The sequence below is a fragment of the Nansenia antarctica genome (genome assembly GCF_963989245.1).
Source record: "Nansenia antarctica genome assembly, chromosome: 8".
Lineage (NCBI taxonomy): Eukaryota > Metazoa > Chordata > Actinopteri > Argentiniformes > Microstomatidae > Nansenia > Nansenia antarctica.
Window position 1 is genome coordinate 59,970,031 of NC_137678.1, and position 15,848 is coordinate 59,985,878.

Here is a 15,848-nt window from a genome sequence, read left to right on the forward strand (position 1 = left end):
AGAAGAATTACAAATACAATGGCAAATGCAGCTCAGGTGATAATTTCGAAATATTATTAATGAACATGTTATAGTGTTCAGATATGTATTTATTATTTAGGTTGTTGCATGTGTTACGCATTTGGCTGTATTCAAGTCTTAAAAGGAGGCATGCAAGCAACACCATGGTCAGTGCATCTCTCACTAAGTATCTATGACCGTGTGCCTGTTTCTGAATGGGCTACTGCTCCTAAAACACATACTCCATGCAACTTTATGGCACATGCAATATGTTTAAATCCCTTTGCGAGGGAGACCTGCTTAACAAGAAATGTGTGTTTATACTCTGTGTCTAGTAAATCTAGTCCATATCCTCCAGACCTGGGTCAATTCAAATACATACAAATCGTATGTTACTGTAGATACTTTCAAATACTTGAGCAACCTTTGATTTAGTTTTGATTAGTACAATGCAACCAATAGAAAAGTTCCAAAAATGAAACTCCAAGCTAAATCAAGCACAACTCAAATATGATCCAGATGTCCTAGACTGCTCTTCTCCCCACACCGTGTGGTTGTCCTTGTTCAGCTGAGTGGCATTCTCTGTGTAATGCCAGTTGATCTGGGCAGGCTGGGTTTCTTTAGGAGGCAAGGCATCTGCAATGATGACCCTCTCATGAGGGGTTATCATCCCACAGTTTCTGGCTACTGATATGGCTGTCAGCATATTATCACCTACAGAGAGAGAGAGAGAGAGAGAGAGAGAGAGAGAGAGAGAGAGAGAGAGAGAGAGAGAGAGAGAGAGAGAGAGAGAGAGAGAGAGAGAGAGAGAGAGAGAGAGAGAGAGAGAGAGAGAGAGAGAGAGAGAGAGAGAGAGAGAGAGAGAGAGAGAGAGAGAGAGAGAGAGAGAGAGAGAGAGAGAGAGAGAGAGAGAGAGAGAGAGAGAGACACACACAGACAGGGAGAGAGAGAGAGAGAGAGGGAGAGAGAGAGAGGGAGGGAGAGGGAGGGAGAGAGAGAGACACACACACAGACAGGGAGAGAGAGAGAGAGAGAGATACCACACACAGACAGGGAGAGAGAGAGAGAGACAGAGAAAGAGCGAGAGAGAGACAGAGAGAGAGACAGAGAGGAGAGACACAGAGGGAGAGAGAGAGAGAGAGATGGAGGAAACAAGATGCTACACTTACATTGATATCAGTATAGATGTAGTAGGGGTGAGTTAGCCGTAAGTAGCTAGATCATTTACAAATCTCCAAGATTAACAACAGCTGCACGTTATCTGTAACCTGTTATCTGATAACATTTGTATTGTTATGAATGAGGTTGCCTTACCTGTAACCATCACAGTGCAAATGTTAGCACGTCGTAAGTCTGCTAAAACCCCAGCAGTCTCTTCTTTGAGCTTGTTTTGCATGATTATGAGTCCTAGGAACTCCATATTGGTCTCAATTACAGCCCTGGAGGGCATAAGAAAGAGAATTGATTTATGTCAGGACCAAAAAACATGCATATTCTCACAAGACAAATCTGAGCCATGGATTTCAGTCTCTCCTGGCTCATAGATATTCTAAATACTGTTTTAATTTGAGTGTATAATATTATATTATAATAAATATTATAATTGCAAAATCAAGAATGCCTCGAAAGGATAAGATTCCTCTTGGACACCTGTTCCCTTATTGACTCAGTAGCGAGCGAGTCGCAGGAGCCAGCATCAGGCGGGCGTGAGAGCGCCTCTCACTCGGGCTATGTGGCGGCTCTATACCGTTAACATGGGCGCCTAAATGAAACTCACACGTGCTGCTGAGGTAAGGCGAGGTTGACGCAGCCAGTGAGTTTATCCCTAAGTTGGTAGAGCATGGCGCTAACAACGCTTAGGATGTGGGTTTGATTCCCGCTGGGACCATAATATACTGACACATGTATGCACTTACTGCAATGTAAGTCGCTTTGGATAAAAGTGTCAGCTAAATAGTATATATGATTATATATTTATATATATGTACTGTACCTGTTGAGGTTCTGAACTTTGTACCAGGAGAGCTTGGCCTCTAGCTGGCGATGTGTCAGGGCGATCACTCTGAACCCTTGCCTGGTGTACGCCTCCAGTGTCTCTGGGAAACTCTCTGGTACTACAGGGGAGAGAGAGATGGAGCAGAATAAATCAACACTGTAAGGGCACTTGGGTAGATCTGAGAGGATGGAATAGGTTTAAGCAAAAACATGACAAAAAATTCCATCAGTCTGCATAATGCAATGCAATACAACTATATTCCTTACACCTGCCCAATCTTATATCCAGACATGTTATAATATAGTTACATATAGTATAATTATAATTAATAATCGTACACAAATACCCTAAAATAAAAGTTGAGTCTCTACTTTAACTTCATAATAAATAGAACAAATATTAAAATTAGGTTGTTGTTTTTTTAATGAAAAATAAAATGCTTTACTGTCCCATTGTTTACACAGGGCACTGTAATACATTGCCTGCAGATCTGTTATGTAGGACTAGATGTTGATATCCCTCGATACATACATACTAAAGGCACCGATGAGACTCTGTGGTGTTCAAATGAGCGATGGCATCCTTTGGGTTGTCAAGTGGGCGCCCTCCTTCATGAATGTTTCGCTGATAAGCCCACGACACCTCCAGAGGGTTCAGCAGTGAATCCCAGCGTCCCAGGTTCACTCCCTAGATGCGATCAGCTCATTTGAACGCCCGGGTCGAGTCCTTTCTCTTCATCCACAGCCACTGGCTCCCCTTTTCAGCAGCCCTGGAGAGGTCCTTGATTGCCTGCCGGTGGGTCTTCCCTCGCACTCCCATCTCCCTGAGTAGCCTGGATGTTGAGGTGGCTACGAACCCTCTGCAGCCTACTTCCACTGGGCGTACCTTCGCTGTCCAGCCTTGTTGTTGGGCATCTGCTGCGAGTTCAGTGTACCTCAGCCTCTTCCGCTCGTAGGCCTCCTCCACTGCACCCTCCCAGGGCACAGTGAGCTCGATGATGTAAACGAGCTTGAGCGAGGCTGACCACAGCACAAGGTCTGGTCGCAGGTTGGTGGCTGCGATCTCAGCTGGGAAGCAGAGTTTCTTGTCCAAGTCTGCCAGCAGCTTCCAGTCCCGTGCTCTGCCCAGCTGCCCAGTGTCTGGTCTTATGGTGGTGAGGCTGGCTTGACCCTCGCCCTCCCGAACAAATGGTGCTGGCTGCCACCGGGATGATGGGGGAGGAAGGGCGTTCACACTTGTCCGTTGACTTTCCAGCACTGCTGCAAGACACCTTAGCACCTGGTCGTGCCGCCAGGTGTAACGGCCTTGGGTGAGGCTGGTCTTGCATCCCACTAAGATGTGCTTCAGTGTTGCTGGACTTTGACATAGAGGGCACGTGGGGTCTTCGCCATACCACTGGCTTAGGTTTGCAGGAGAAGGCAGGACATCGTAGGCAGCCCTGATGGTGAAGCTCGCTCTGAATGCCTCCATCTCCCACAGATCTTTCCAGGAGATCTTCCTCTTTTCCACTCCTTCCCATGCCATCCACTGCCCTTGCTTTGACTGCGCCACAGCTTGTGCGCGCCTTCCTGCTTCCTCTTCCCGACGTACCTCCTGGACCACCAGCTTGCGTCTCTGAGATGGATTGGCCTTGCTCCAGGCCGGTGTACTAATCCCGAGGCCAAGACCACTCCTCCCCTCCTGCACTCGGCCCACAATGTCCCTGTGTCTGAGTGCTGCCTTTGCCTGCTCAGTTGCAGCCAATGGGGTCCACTTCCTCCCAGTGGCCAGGATGGGGGCAGCTTGGGCTACAAATGGATCATTCGAATCCAGAAGCATCATCTCCAGTCTGACTTTGGCACACTTGTACTCCTCTGTCAGACTGGAAATGGGCAGGTGTAACATCCCTTTGCCGTAGAGCCCAATGCTGCTGAGGCACCTGGGAAGGCCAAGCCACTTCCTTGCATATGAGTTGACCAGTCTCTCCAGCTTTTCCACCTTTGAGAGAGGAACTTCATAGAGGGTTAGTGGCCACAGGAGACGTGGAAGTAGTCCATACTGCATGCACCAGAGCTTCAGCTTGCCAGGAAGCAGGGTTCTGTCAATGTTCTCCAGGCCGCTGGCTACCTCCTTCCTGAGCTGCTCTACTTGCTCTTTATCTTTGAGGGAGGCATCATACCAACGACCTAGGCTCTTCACAGGCTTCTCGGAGACCGTTGGAATGGGTTCTTTGCCAATGTGGAAGCGGTGGTCTGACAACTTCCCCTTGACAATGGAGATGCTTCTGGACTTGCTCGGCTTGATCTTCATGCGAGCCAACTCAATGTTTTCCTGGAGCTTTCTTAGTAGCCGTACTGTGCAAGCCTTGGTCGTGGTGAGTGTTGTGAGGTCATCCATGTAGGCTCTGATCGGCGGCAGCCTCAGCCCAGGTCTTATTCGCTGTCCGCCAACCACCCATCGAGAGGCCCGAATAATGACCTCCATGGCCATGGTGAAGGCCAGCGGGGAGATGGTGCAGCCGGCCATGATTCCCACTTCCAGATGTTGCCATGCTGTGGTGTACTCTGCTGTGGTCACGCAGAGCTGGACGTCCTGGAAGTAGGCCTTGACAAGGGTTGTGAGAGCTGGTGGGATCCTGAAGTAGTCGAAGGCTGTCCACAGGAGGTTGTGAGGGACTGAGCCAAAGGCATTCGCGAGATCCAGGAACACCACGTGGAGGTCCGTTCCCTCCTTCTTGGCGACCTGGATCTGATGCCAGATGACACTAGCATGTTCGACACACCCTGAGAAGCCTGAGATGCCTGCTTTCTGGATTGACGTGTCAATCAGGTTGTTTCTTTGCAGGTATCCTGCCAGTCTATGAGCGACCACGCTGAAGAAGATTTTTCCCTCGACATTTAGAAGGCTGATCTGCCGGAACTGTCCGATTTCTGTTGAGTCCTTTTCCTTGGGGATAAGGATCCCTCCGGCTCTCCGCCAGGACGTTGGTATCGCCTTCTTTTGCCACACAACTTTCATCAGCTTCCAGAGGAATCTCAGGACATCTGGTGCGTTTTTGTAGAGCCTGTATGGAACTCCGTTGGGACCTGGAGCTGACGCGGCCCTTGCTCTACGCACAGTGTTGTCTACTTCACTCCACCTGGGTGGACTGATATCTAGTTCGTGCTCTGGTGGATTGACTGGTGGCATGTCAGGTGGGAGCGTGACCTCTTCCTGGTGTCGGTCATCTGTGCAGCCCTTTTTCAGATGTTCTTCCAGGTGGGCCTTTGCCACAGAGAGACTTCCGCTCTTCTCCTTTGTGAAGAGAGTCTTCACAAATTTGAAAGGATCTTTGTAGAAGCGTGATCTTGTTTGCTCCTTCCTTCTGCGCCTCTTCAGGAGGTTTTCAGCTCTCCTCAGTGTTGCAAGCCTGCTCTTAATCTCTTCCTGCAGCAGGTTTATTCCCTCCTTCTCCTCCTCTGTGGCCTTCCTCCATTGCTTCTTCAGCTGCCTCCTCTCCTTGACTAGTCGGTCTATTTCTGTCTGCCTTCTGGACTTGGTGGGAATTGACTGAGTAGATCGTTTGCCTTCGACCACTCCGAACTGTTCCACTCCATAGGCATAGATGAGGTTGCCCATTCTCTCCAACTTCTTCATGGTGGTGCCTCTGATCCCTTCTAGGATGTTGCAGAGATCAGTGTTGACCTCCTTCCACAGCGTCTTGTTGCAGGACTTTGGCCACTTGACTAATGGCCTTCGCCCCTGGATCTTCTTCTCTGCTGGTGGTCGTGATGTGTTGGATTCAGGTTGCTCTCCTGTGCCTTGTTCTTCCTCCTCTGGGACAGGGGTGTTGATGTCCTGCAGACTGTGGTGTGTGTCCTGCTGCTGAACTTCAGTCGACTGACTCGGCCTGCTTCTCAAAAAGTAGCTGTCGATGCGACTTCCCTGTTGACCCTTCTTTAGGCACCCTTTCTTGCCCTGGTGTATCTTCAGGCCATGGGTGGAAGTAACCTTTGTCCAACCACATACGCAGTTCTGGAGCGTGTGTCCTGCTGTAGCTGTCGGAGCCTCAGGTATGCTGATCATCAATCTCGTAGTCTGTTCCGTTCCTGTGTTCGTTACCGGGTTGTCTGCCGATGAGCCATCTTCCGCCCCCGCTCTCGCAGGCTCAGGGGGTATTTTCTTCTTAGAATTTTTCGTAGCCAAGTTTGGGTGGGACCCATACACTGTTCGTGCTGGATCCCGCCGCCACGGGTAGCTAGCCCATGGCGGCCCCGTTGGGGTCTATTCCCTCCTGTCAGCTGTCTTTCCATGCTGTCGCAAGGTCTTTCCCTTGTTGCCAGAAATAATGAGTATCATTTAGTTTGGTATTTGAGCACCTTTTTACATTCTCTCGCTATTTCTATCAGTCCTAGTAAATTGTGTTTCCAGGTAGCGTTAAAATTGTATAAACATTTCCAATTCCCTAATCTGCCTCTCCCCTGTCATGCTCTCTGGCATGCCAGCACCTGCAAAGAGTATAAGATCAATTGAAAGTGTGAAGCCTTTTTTTATATAGAGAACTATTGGCATCAATGGAAAAACCTTCGATATTTCCAGAAAACGTCAGGTGCAGTAAATACAGTTCTTGATAGTAAGTAACTAAGGTGAGTATTCAAGCAGTCTCTCTCTCTCCACTCTTCCTAGTGAGCAGTTTTCTCCTCTGTTGGGCTAGGGTGTCCCATCCACAGACTGGGCTTGAAATTTTAGGCCCGTTTCAACCTCTATTCAGGGGTTTAGTAGATGGCTGACCTGTCTCCTCTCTGCAGAGGCTGGACACAACCTCTGGCGCCCCCTTGAGGTAGGAGTCCATGTGTTTCTCCCCGAGCCTCCTGACCACCACACTCATCCTCTGGAGCACCGAGGAGAACGGGAACTGTCGAACTATCCCAATCTCATAGGACTGCTGGAGGAAAGACAGGAAGACAAGATGGGAACCACTATGTCAACCAACAGGTCCATCTGTCAGTCCAAGTCTCAATTCCTTCAAATGCATTCTTCCTTCATTTCTTGAGGTAATCACAAATCTAACCAGGTTCTAACCAGGCATGTTGTCTTCAAGATGAATTATAACCATAAGGAAACATGTGTAAAAGGCTGACTCTCCTTCTGTCTCTATACATCTAAAAAAGATACAGGAGGAAAAAGCCCCAGACTACTTACCGACAACTCAAATAGCTCCTGGAAAGGAAATAGAAGGTTTGCATTAAAAACCTCCTCGGTATATGAATATTGTATACTCAGTTCAGACTATGTAATGAGTTAGGCACACATATATTTGGAGGTTTAAGAGGTATAAGAGTATGTCCATAGTATACCATGTTCTGGGCTAGGTGATTGACACTCTGGTGGATCTCAGGGAGAATTTGCTTGGGTGGCCGCACAACAGTGGGCATTATGGGATTGTGGAGAGCTGTTTCCTGCTCTGTGGGCTCCTCCAGGATCTATACATCACAATTATTGGTGTTGAGTAACATGTCAATAACATGTCAGGTCTCAACTCTCCATCGAGAACCAACCGCCCCTTTTTGACCTGATGGAGTTAGCCTGGGTACCTGTCTGCTTATGTTTTAGGCAACTAGGTGCTGGCTTGGTGCTGTCACAAAGCAACAACAACGTAGCGTTCCTGTGCACAAAAAATGTATGGTATACAGACAAATGGAGGGGAATGACATTTATGTGTCAATACCCACACTAGCACTTTACCTTAGTATGCATGGCCAATACAGTTCATACTTGGTAGTGTGAAAGTTTGGATGTTGGATGTCATTCTTGTATTAAGGTTTATAGGCATGTGACTATAGTATAAGTATAAGATCCATAAAAGAACAGAAATGGCATTGAGACAGACTAACCCAGCCGGTAGCATTGAACATCTTGAGGTCCAGTGGGTCTCCGGAAAGTTCTCCCTCAATCTTAGTCAGTTCGTGGCAAGTTGCCATGCAAGCTACAAACCTAGACTTGACCAGGCTCTCTTTCTCAGGGTCATTCTCTGAAGGGAAGAAACTGAAGGAAGGGGGAAAAGAAAGGTTGAGTGATACTGAGTGTGACTTAAGGATAGGTCACCTAAATTAAAAAATCACAAGAATACAGAATCACACTTGAGTCATTTTTCCCTTTTTAACCCAGTGATGCTAATGCTAGTGTAGGCTCCGCTAAAGTAAATAAACCCAAATTATGGTTTGCTTTTTGCTGTAGTCTCCCATGCCCAGAAAAAAACTCCCCTTGCAGACAAACATTTACAAATGCAAAAACATGGACACTGCATGTCCTTCTCACCTGCCATTTTCAACTCTCTGGATACCCCAAAGATCCAAGCCATCTTCAGTGAGAGTACCAGTCTATGTAGGAAAGCGACACCAGTAACTAGACTACTCCTCAATTACAAATGATACGATGGAACCCAGTATGTCCTAGCAATTGAAACAGCCTGACACTTGGCATAATGTTTTCTGATGTGCTTTGGGCACCGGGGGGCACTATGGGAGTCACCTTATCAAAACAGACTAGGTTGAGCTGCCCACACACGTTGATCCTCTGGGGGCTGATGCAGAAGATGCCCATCCGTTTCAGCCTGCGCTGGGCATAGACGATGCCCGCTGTCATGGCTGCAGGTAGAGCCGGGGGCACCATGATGGTGATGATGTCCAGAGACTCAATGATGATGGTTTTCGCTGGAACCTGAGAATGAACCGAAGAAAAGTGCTCAACAAACCCAAGAGTTTAAAGGCAAGCTGCATGACTAAGCACCCAATGAAAAGGCACTACACAAATGCAATCAACCCTTTAAATGGATGTACAGACAAGCACAGAACGGTGTACCTGGTTTATGATACTGAAGACTACAGTATAGATGAAGCCGATCCCTGCCACAGCCACCAGGCACAGCAGGAAGAGGTAAGCATCTCTGTACAGCTTGAAGTCAGTGGGCTTTGGGTAGAGGATGGAGCGCACTAGCTGGCCCTTCTCTGTAGAGAAGCCTGAGGGACAACACATATGGGAAGATAAGAGCTTGAATAGCACTTGAAAATTGTGGTTCCTTTTGTGATGATATGCAGTTAGAGGCCTCCTCCCACATGAACCATTAGAGAGGTATATATATCACAACACGTCCTAGTGGACCATGAGAGAACGTACCACTGGCGAGACTCAAGCTACCGCACAGGAATAACAAAACACACAATACAACTTAAATAGAAATGTCCTATTGAAATAATAAGCACCTGTGTGCCTGAATGTTAATCTCCGCTGCCCCCTAGTGTCCAGATGGACACACACTGTACAGAGTGAAAAATGTAAAAGAACACAACAGTCTTACCAGTCCTAACCACCACAGCCTTGGCAAGTTCCCTTGTGTAGAAGCGAGTCTGGATGACGTGGGTACCACAAAATAGTGTGTGTCTCTTGTGTTCCTCCACGCAGTAGGTTGTGGCCCCCTCCTCTCCAGAGCTAGGCAGGCTGGTCTTCGTGACAGGGACACTCTCTCCTGAGGATGGAGGATCCGTGGGACACTTATTCACATCATGAGGCACACAACGTTTGTTACAGCACAATATCTAGATTAGAATGTTATTATAATATGAATGCCAAAGTGATGAATATTATTTAATTGCTAAAAATCAGGAAAATAATAGAGATTACCCTAAGATGTTTCGACTGTGTCAACATACCTGTGCCTGCAAATTGGTTATGTTTTGTACAGACCGAGACAACATGTTTGCTATCTGGCAGAAATGCTGCATTTTTAGTACATTAGTTTTCCCCCTACATAGCATAGCATGGTGAGTGAGAGCTTGATTTAAGGTGGTTTGCACTTCTATCATTCAACAATTGACTGGCTGCATCTAAAAGTCCAAAACAGGATTTGAATAAAATCCAACATTGTTGGGAGTCTAACCAGTGTTGTTGTGGTGTTGGCAGTTAGCGTACAATATCACAAAGTCACTTCTAAACCAACTTCCACCGGAGTGTGAGTGCGGCATGCAACGCAGCTGCTGTGTTGTAATCATGTACATCATATCCCATTGAAAACAATGGAGGTCCACTGGTCCTCAACTGCATCCAGCAGTCTGTCTGTTCAAGGCGTTCTTAGCATATAGAGAAAAAAGAACGTTTGTATCACCTGTCAGCATGCTCTCATTGACGATGCATGTTCCGTGGACCAGCGCTGCATCACAGGGCATGATCATCCCATTGGCTGGGATGATTACGACATCACCAGGGACCAGATCTGTGGACATGGCCTCCTCAACCTCTGGATTCAACCAAGGAAGGGAAAAAAATACTCATATATATTATTTCCAGTACATGTTGATCCAGTATTCCTTTTTTTCCTATGTTCAACACAACACCAAGACTCCAAGGTTTTGGATCATGGAAAATCAAACTTTAGCCCATAAGAAAAGCAAAACGGGGTGCCAATGGCTAAATCTAAAGACAGCCATTTCCAAAATAAATAGAAATAAACAGTCTACACTAAGAAATAAAGAGGCACTACTAACATAAGAATGAGAGATGATATTAGTACAGATAAACTACATTGTACTTGCATAGTACTTCAGAAGGCAAACATAACAACAGAAAAAGGATAATGTAACCAATTGAATGCAAACGTATTCATTACCATGCGAGCACACATAGTGCTCTAACATTATCATGTCTGCGCCGCTCCCTTATGATATAATGACATACCTTTATTTCCTCTACACACTGAAACACGTACAATACTGTGGGCCGCCACCATGTCATGGAGCATAACATATTGCTGAGATAAAAAAGAGAGTATTTCCAATCATGATACACAAAATCATACAACATCTCTAGCAGACAAACACAGGTAATCAATTCATGGTTTATGAAAGTAAGTGATCTGAAATGTAGGGATCTGACATTAGGTACCTAAAGACAAGCATGACTGGTTTTACTTATTCAGGGTGGAAATGCTCTGCACCCACCTTTTTGACTGTGTACAGCGAAGTAGCTATTGATATGATAGACATGAAGACGATGGCAGCTACATAGTAGTAATATTGATCAGTGCTCCAGAGGATGACACTGAAGAGCTGGAAGATGTTGAAGGGATTTAGGACCTGAGGAGAATGACAGTGACTGATTATCAAGCAGTATTATATGGCTGTCTATACAATTTCTAACATTGAAGTAAATGGACAATTAACAGTATGTTTTAGACATCTTGAGAAGTAGTATACACAATAGCCTACCTCTTTTATGAGTAGTCTGAACACAGAAGGAACCCTCACAGCGATTTCATTCACCTCAAAGAACAATCTCCTATTTGAAGCATTGTGAGGTAATTAGCATTTCTTTGCTTCTAAACATGTTCAATGCCAACTACTGTATGTACTGTTTTGAATGACCAGTTAAGGCAAATGTTAGAAACAAATTGTGTACCTGAAGTGACAGATTCTGAGCTTGGGTGTGGTATCTGTATGGTGTCTGTATGGTATCTGTATTATATGGTATCTGTGTGGTATCTGTATGGTGTCTGTATGGTGTCTGTGTGGTGTCTGTATGGTGTCTGTACGGTATCTGTATTATATGGTATCTGAATGGTATCTGTATGGTAGAGTAGTACCTGTAGTCCTGGAGCAGTTTGCTGAGACCTGTACTGTGGTCAGACTGGATGCTGGAACAGCTCAAGCTGATATCTTCCAAACCTCTAGAAGAGCAGCACACACAGTCATCTTCTCCATTGTAATACACACAGACACACCGAAACTCTCTCTCTTCTATTGGACAGATGAATAACCTCTATGGAATTCTGGTATTCATGTGGCTACTAAAGTCTCCCAAAATTGTTAAATTAGAACATTAAATCAGCACTTTAGGTTTGCAGTGGTACTCTTACTTAAACACTTCAAAATCCTGTAGCAGATCATTCCAATAGTATTTTGTGCTGTGGTGGGTGAAGTAGTGTATCTAAGAAAGAGAGAGGGGAAGATTTGAGCTCAGGGGATAGCAATGCATCGATATACAGTGCCCTGCGTAAGTAATGTGACAGTGAACATGTTTTCTTCTTTTGGCTCTATACTCTAAAACCGGGGTCCCCAATAGGCGGTCTGTGGGCCACTTCTGGCCTGTGACGGGTTGATTTAAGGCCCACAAGAATTTTGGGATAAATGCCAGAAGGAAAAAAGAATAATTTCATAGGGAAATTATAATTTTTAAAAAGTTGTCTTCTTCCGTTTGGTATTTCTTTTTTGGAGGGATGACGACAACGACACTATTTCAAAGATAATTAATAATTTCAGCAATCAATCAAAGAAGAATTGTTCTCTGTTAATTCCACCCAGCATTTCCCCTATAGTCCAGCCCCCTTCCTTGGCACGCCACAGAACATTAGCATTAATATGTCAGTTGCAGTGAATCGAAAAGCGAGACAGATAAAACAAAACAGTAAGTTCATTGCTACAAAGAAATGTATAGTTGACACCGAAAATACACTGCTCAAAGAAATTAAGGGAACACTTAAATCACACATTGCGGATCTCAATGAACAAAATTTGAATATCTTTATTGATCGTGTAATTCGTCGAGAACAAAATCACCTAAGAACGGTCAATGGAAACCAAAATCATTAACCCATTGAGAGCTGGATTCAAAATCACACAGAAAATCAAAGTAAAAAATTGTGATCACAGGCTGATCCAACTTGCGTGAATTTCATCACGACAACTCATAATGTGGCTCAGTAGAGTGTATGGCCCCCATGTGCCTGTATGCACTCCCGACAACGTCTGGCCATGCTCCTGATGAGACGGCGGATGGTGTCCTGGGGGATCTCCTCCCAGACCTGGACCAGGGCATCAGTGAGCTCCTGGACAGTCTGTCTCCACCCAGACCTGGACCAGGGCATCAGTGAGCTCCTGGACAGTCTGTCTCGTCCCAGACCTGGACCAGGGCATCAGTGAGCTACTTGGCGGTGGCGGCTGCACGATACATAACATCCCAGAGGTGCTCAATTGGATTCAGGTCGGGGGAAAGTGAGGGCCAGTCAATGGCATCAATGCCTTCGTCATCCAGGAACTGTCTACATACTCTGGCCATATGAAGCCGGGCATTGTCCTGCAAAGACAGGGTACCATTGGCTAGCATGTGGAGGTTTGTGCGAGCCTCCAAGGATATGCCTCCCCAGACCATCACTGACCCACCGCCAAACCGGTCATGACAGATGATGTTGCAGGCAGCATAACGTTCGCCACGGCGTCTCCAGACTCTTTTCCATCTGTCACATGTGCTCAGGGTGAACCTGCTTTAATCTGAGAAGAGAACGGGGTGCCAATGGCCAACCTGCCAATTCTGGTGTTCTCTGGCAAATACCAATTGAGCTGCACAGTGCTGGGCTGTGAGCACAAGTCCCACTAGAGTTCCTGGTTCTGGAAAATTCACTGGACAGATGAATCATCCCCCGAAAAGATTCCACAGGCTACAGAAATCACTGAAGAGCAGCCAACCAAAGCTAGCATTAGCGGCTAACCTGCGGCCTTCCATGACTACACAACGCCCAGATAACAGCCAGAGGGAAAAATAGATGAGATGAGGCAATATGCGCGTCTGGAGGGAGAACACGCAGTCTACCGCCCCCTACTGGCGGCAACTGGTACCAGTGGATGACAGTGTGCAAACTTGGAGGACTAAAGAGCAAACATCAATTGAATATTCCCATAACTCATTGCTCATATTTCTTGTTTACTGGTATTTACGTAACTTCGGTAACAAATTTACGTTTGGTTGTGTGATGGGGCTGGAGGTTGAGTGGCCCGCTATAAAAAGTAATTGGGGACGGGACCCCTGCTCTAAAAGTCTGGATGCACTTTATGTGCTAAGGGATTAATGAAATAGACATTATCTGCAGCCATCATCATATACTCGCTGTGTCAATAGACTGAAGCTCAGCTTCTACCCCAGGGCCATTCAGGCCCTGAACACAGCAAAGACCTAGGTTCTAAGCCCTGGACAATCTAGACAATTTGATGGCAGCTACTAGATTGTAATCAAGTGCAATACTGAAACACAACTGTGAACATTTCAAACCTGCAAACTGCGACACTTTAAATGAATGTGCAATAACACTATGTGCAATATGACAACCCTCGGGTACATAAGGTTTAGAGATAGGAAATGTTAGAATAGGTATAGCATAGCATAGAGTACAGCACAGTGTTTTATTTGTATAGTATAGTATAGTGGATAGTGTACATAGCCTTTATTTATGTAAACCAGCTCTTTTCCCTTCTTGTTTTTAGTTTTTTTCCTAGCACCAGGGGAGCCCCCCCTCCCAAATTTCGTTGTATGGTACCTGTACTATATCAATGACAATAAAGACCTTTCATTCATTCATTCATTCATTCACAATTGCTGATTGTGTCTCAATAGTAGATAGCTTCCTTCCCAAATCTCTCCTCCCTCTCAGGGCCACTGTTCTAACCTAAATAACTACTGGACAATATGGTGGAAACCAACCCAGTGCTTTCTCTTAACAGTGGTTATGAGGGAAAGGGAATAAGGTGAGCCATTTCAGACTATCAGGAAACAGCATCTGATGTATACAGTCGTAGTAGGTAAGTAATCAAAGGGAACTACCTGTATGGGTTCGAGATGGATATATTTTCCTTTCTGTTCCTCTTGGTTAAAGATGTGTGCTCCATCCCCAGTATGGAATGTAGTCTGGAATTCCACACTGTCAAATGGCCTCTTCCCTGGGGCAAGCATCACATGCACCCTGGCCCGGAACCACCTCTTGAATTCATCCTGAACAGTATGGAGCTGTGTCAGGTCACTTTTACACATTGTAAATACACAGTATGATAGCATTGTACACACCAACTTGTCAATACGGTAGATGGTCATTACAGTCAATATAATACTGTCTTGATACAATGGCCACATTACTGTGTGTTTATGAATATTTTGCATGTCATACATGGACATGCTCTACATAGATGATACATTTGCTTCACATTAAATGGAGAGAAAAAACGGTTGGAGGATGTCAGAGGGGAGAGATCTCCAGTGAGTGTACCGTGGACCGAAGCAGCAGGGTCTGGGCCTCTCTGACGGAGGTCCGTGTGCAGGTCCCTCTCACTCCCCACTCTGGCAGCCAGTATAGCAGCAGGAGCAGGAGACCACCGCTGCACACCGCCCCGACGCCCACCAGCACCATCTTCCACAGGCAGGGCTGATACCCCCACACCTCCTACAGCACAGAGCATATACATACAGAATATGGGCACACATTTGGGTCAGAGAACAACCCCCACTAGAGGGAAGGTGGCACTTTTGAAGGATTGTGGAAGTGATAGGGTCAAAGGGGTCGTACTGCAAGACACATTCTCCACGTCATGCTGTCTTGACGCAATGTACACTGTCCCGATGGCAGTTATCACACTGGGCTCTTGATTGGTTATGGTTAGGGATATATAGTGCAATTTGGAGGGGAGAACAGTGCTTTGATCTGTATGTTCACCATCTCTTCCTCCAGGCCCTGGTTGACCATCTTCGATTCTTTCTTCTCCATCCTGTCAGAAGTGTTCAAAGGACCGACTGAAACAAAGAGGTCACATGTTAGAACAGCACCTTTCTCCATCCCTGATGATCCTGTGCTTGGGTATCATTTAGTCCCATCACTATTTGTGTAATTATGTCAAAGTTAGGTTTCAATACTGTCACAACCCTGTGTAACACATGTGAGCATCTCCTCCATGTGAATGAACTCTCTTAACCCTCATGGGGCAGTAGCGAGCATGGGCAGTAGCTAGCACGGGCAGTTCGATCCACGCTTAAGGCAAGATCCTCTACCCTGCCGGTCTCTACACTGGTATTAGAAGTGGTGATG

General features: G+C 46.1%; 1 protein-coding gene across 1 annotated transcript; it reads right to left on the bottom strand.

Moving 5' to 3' along the window:
• Positions 1-220: 220 nt before the first annotated feature.
• Positions 221-15,530, bottom strand: LOC308164517 (polyamine-transporting ATPase 13A3-like; the record flags this gene model as incomplete). Its single annotated transcript, XM_080538587.1, has 21 exons — positions 221-229; positions 548-714; positions 1,315-1,439; positions 1,994-2,114; positions 6,746-6,899; positions 7,157-7,174; positions 7,312-7,437; positions 7,849-7,999; positions 8,273-8,334; positions 8,486-8,674; positions 8,816-8,973; positions 9,312-9,479; positions 10,116-10,247; positions 10,685-10,757; positions 10,948-11,082; positions 11,215-11,284; positions 11,589-11,672; positions 11,862-11,932; positions 14,597-14,764; positions 15,036-15,209; positions 15,480-15,530. The coding sequence occupies 21 exons, from the start codon at positions 15,528-15,530 to the stop codon at positions 221-223; spliced, it is 2,406 nt and encodes an 801-aa protein (XP_080394713.1).
• Between the last annotated feature and the right edge of the window lie 318 nt (positions 15,531-15,848).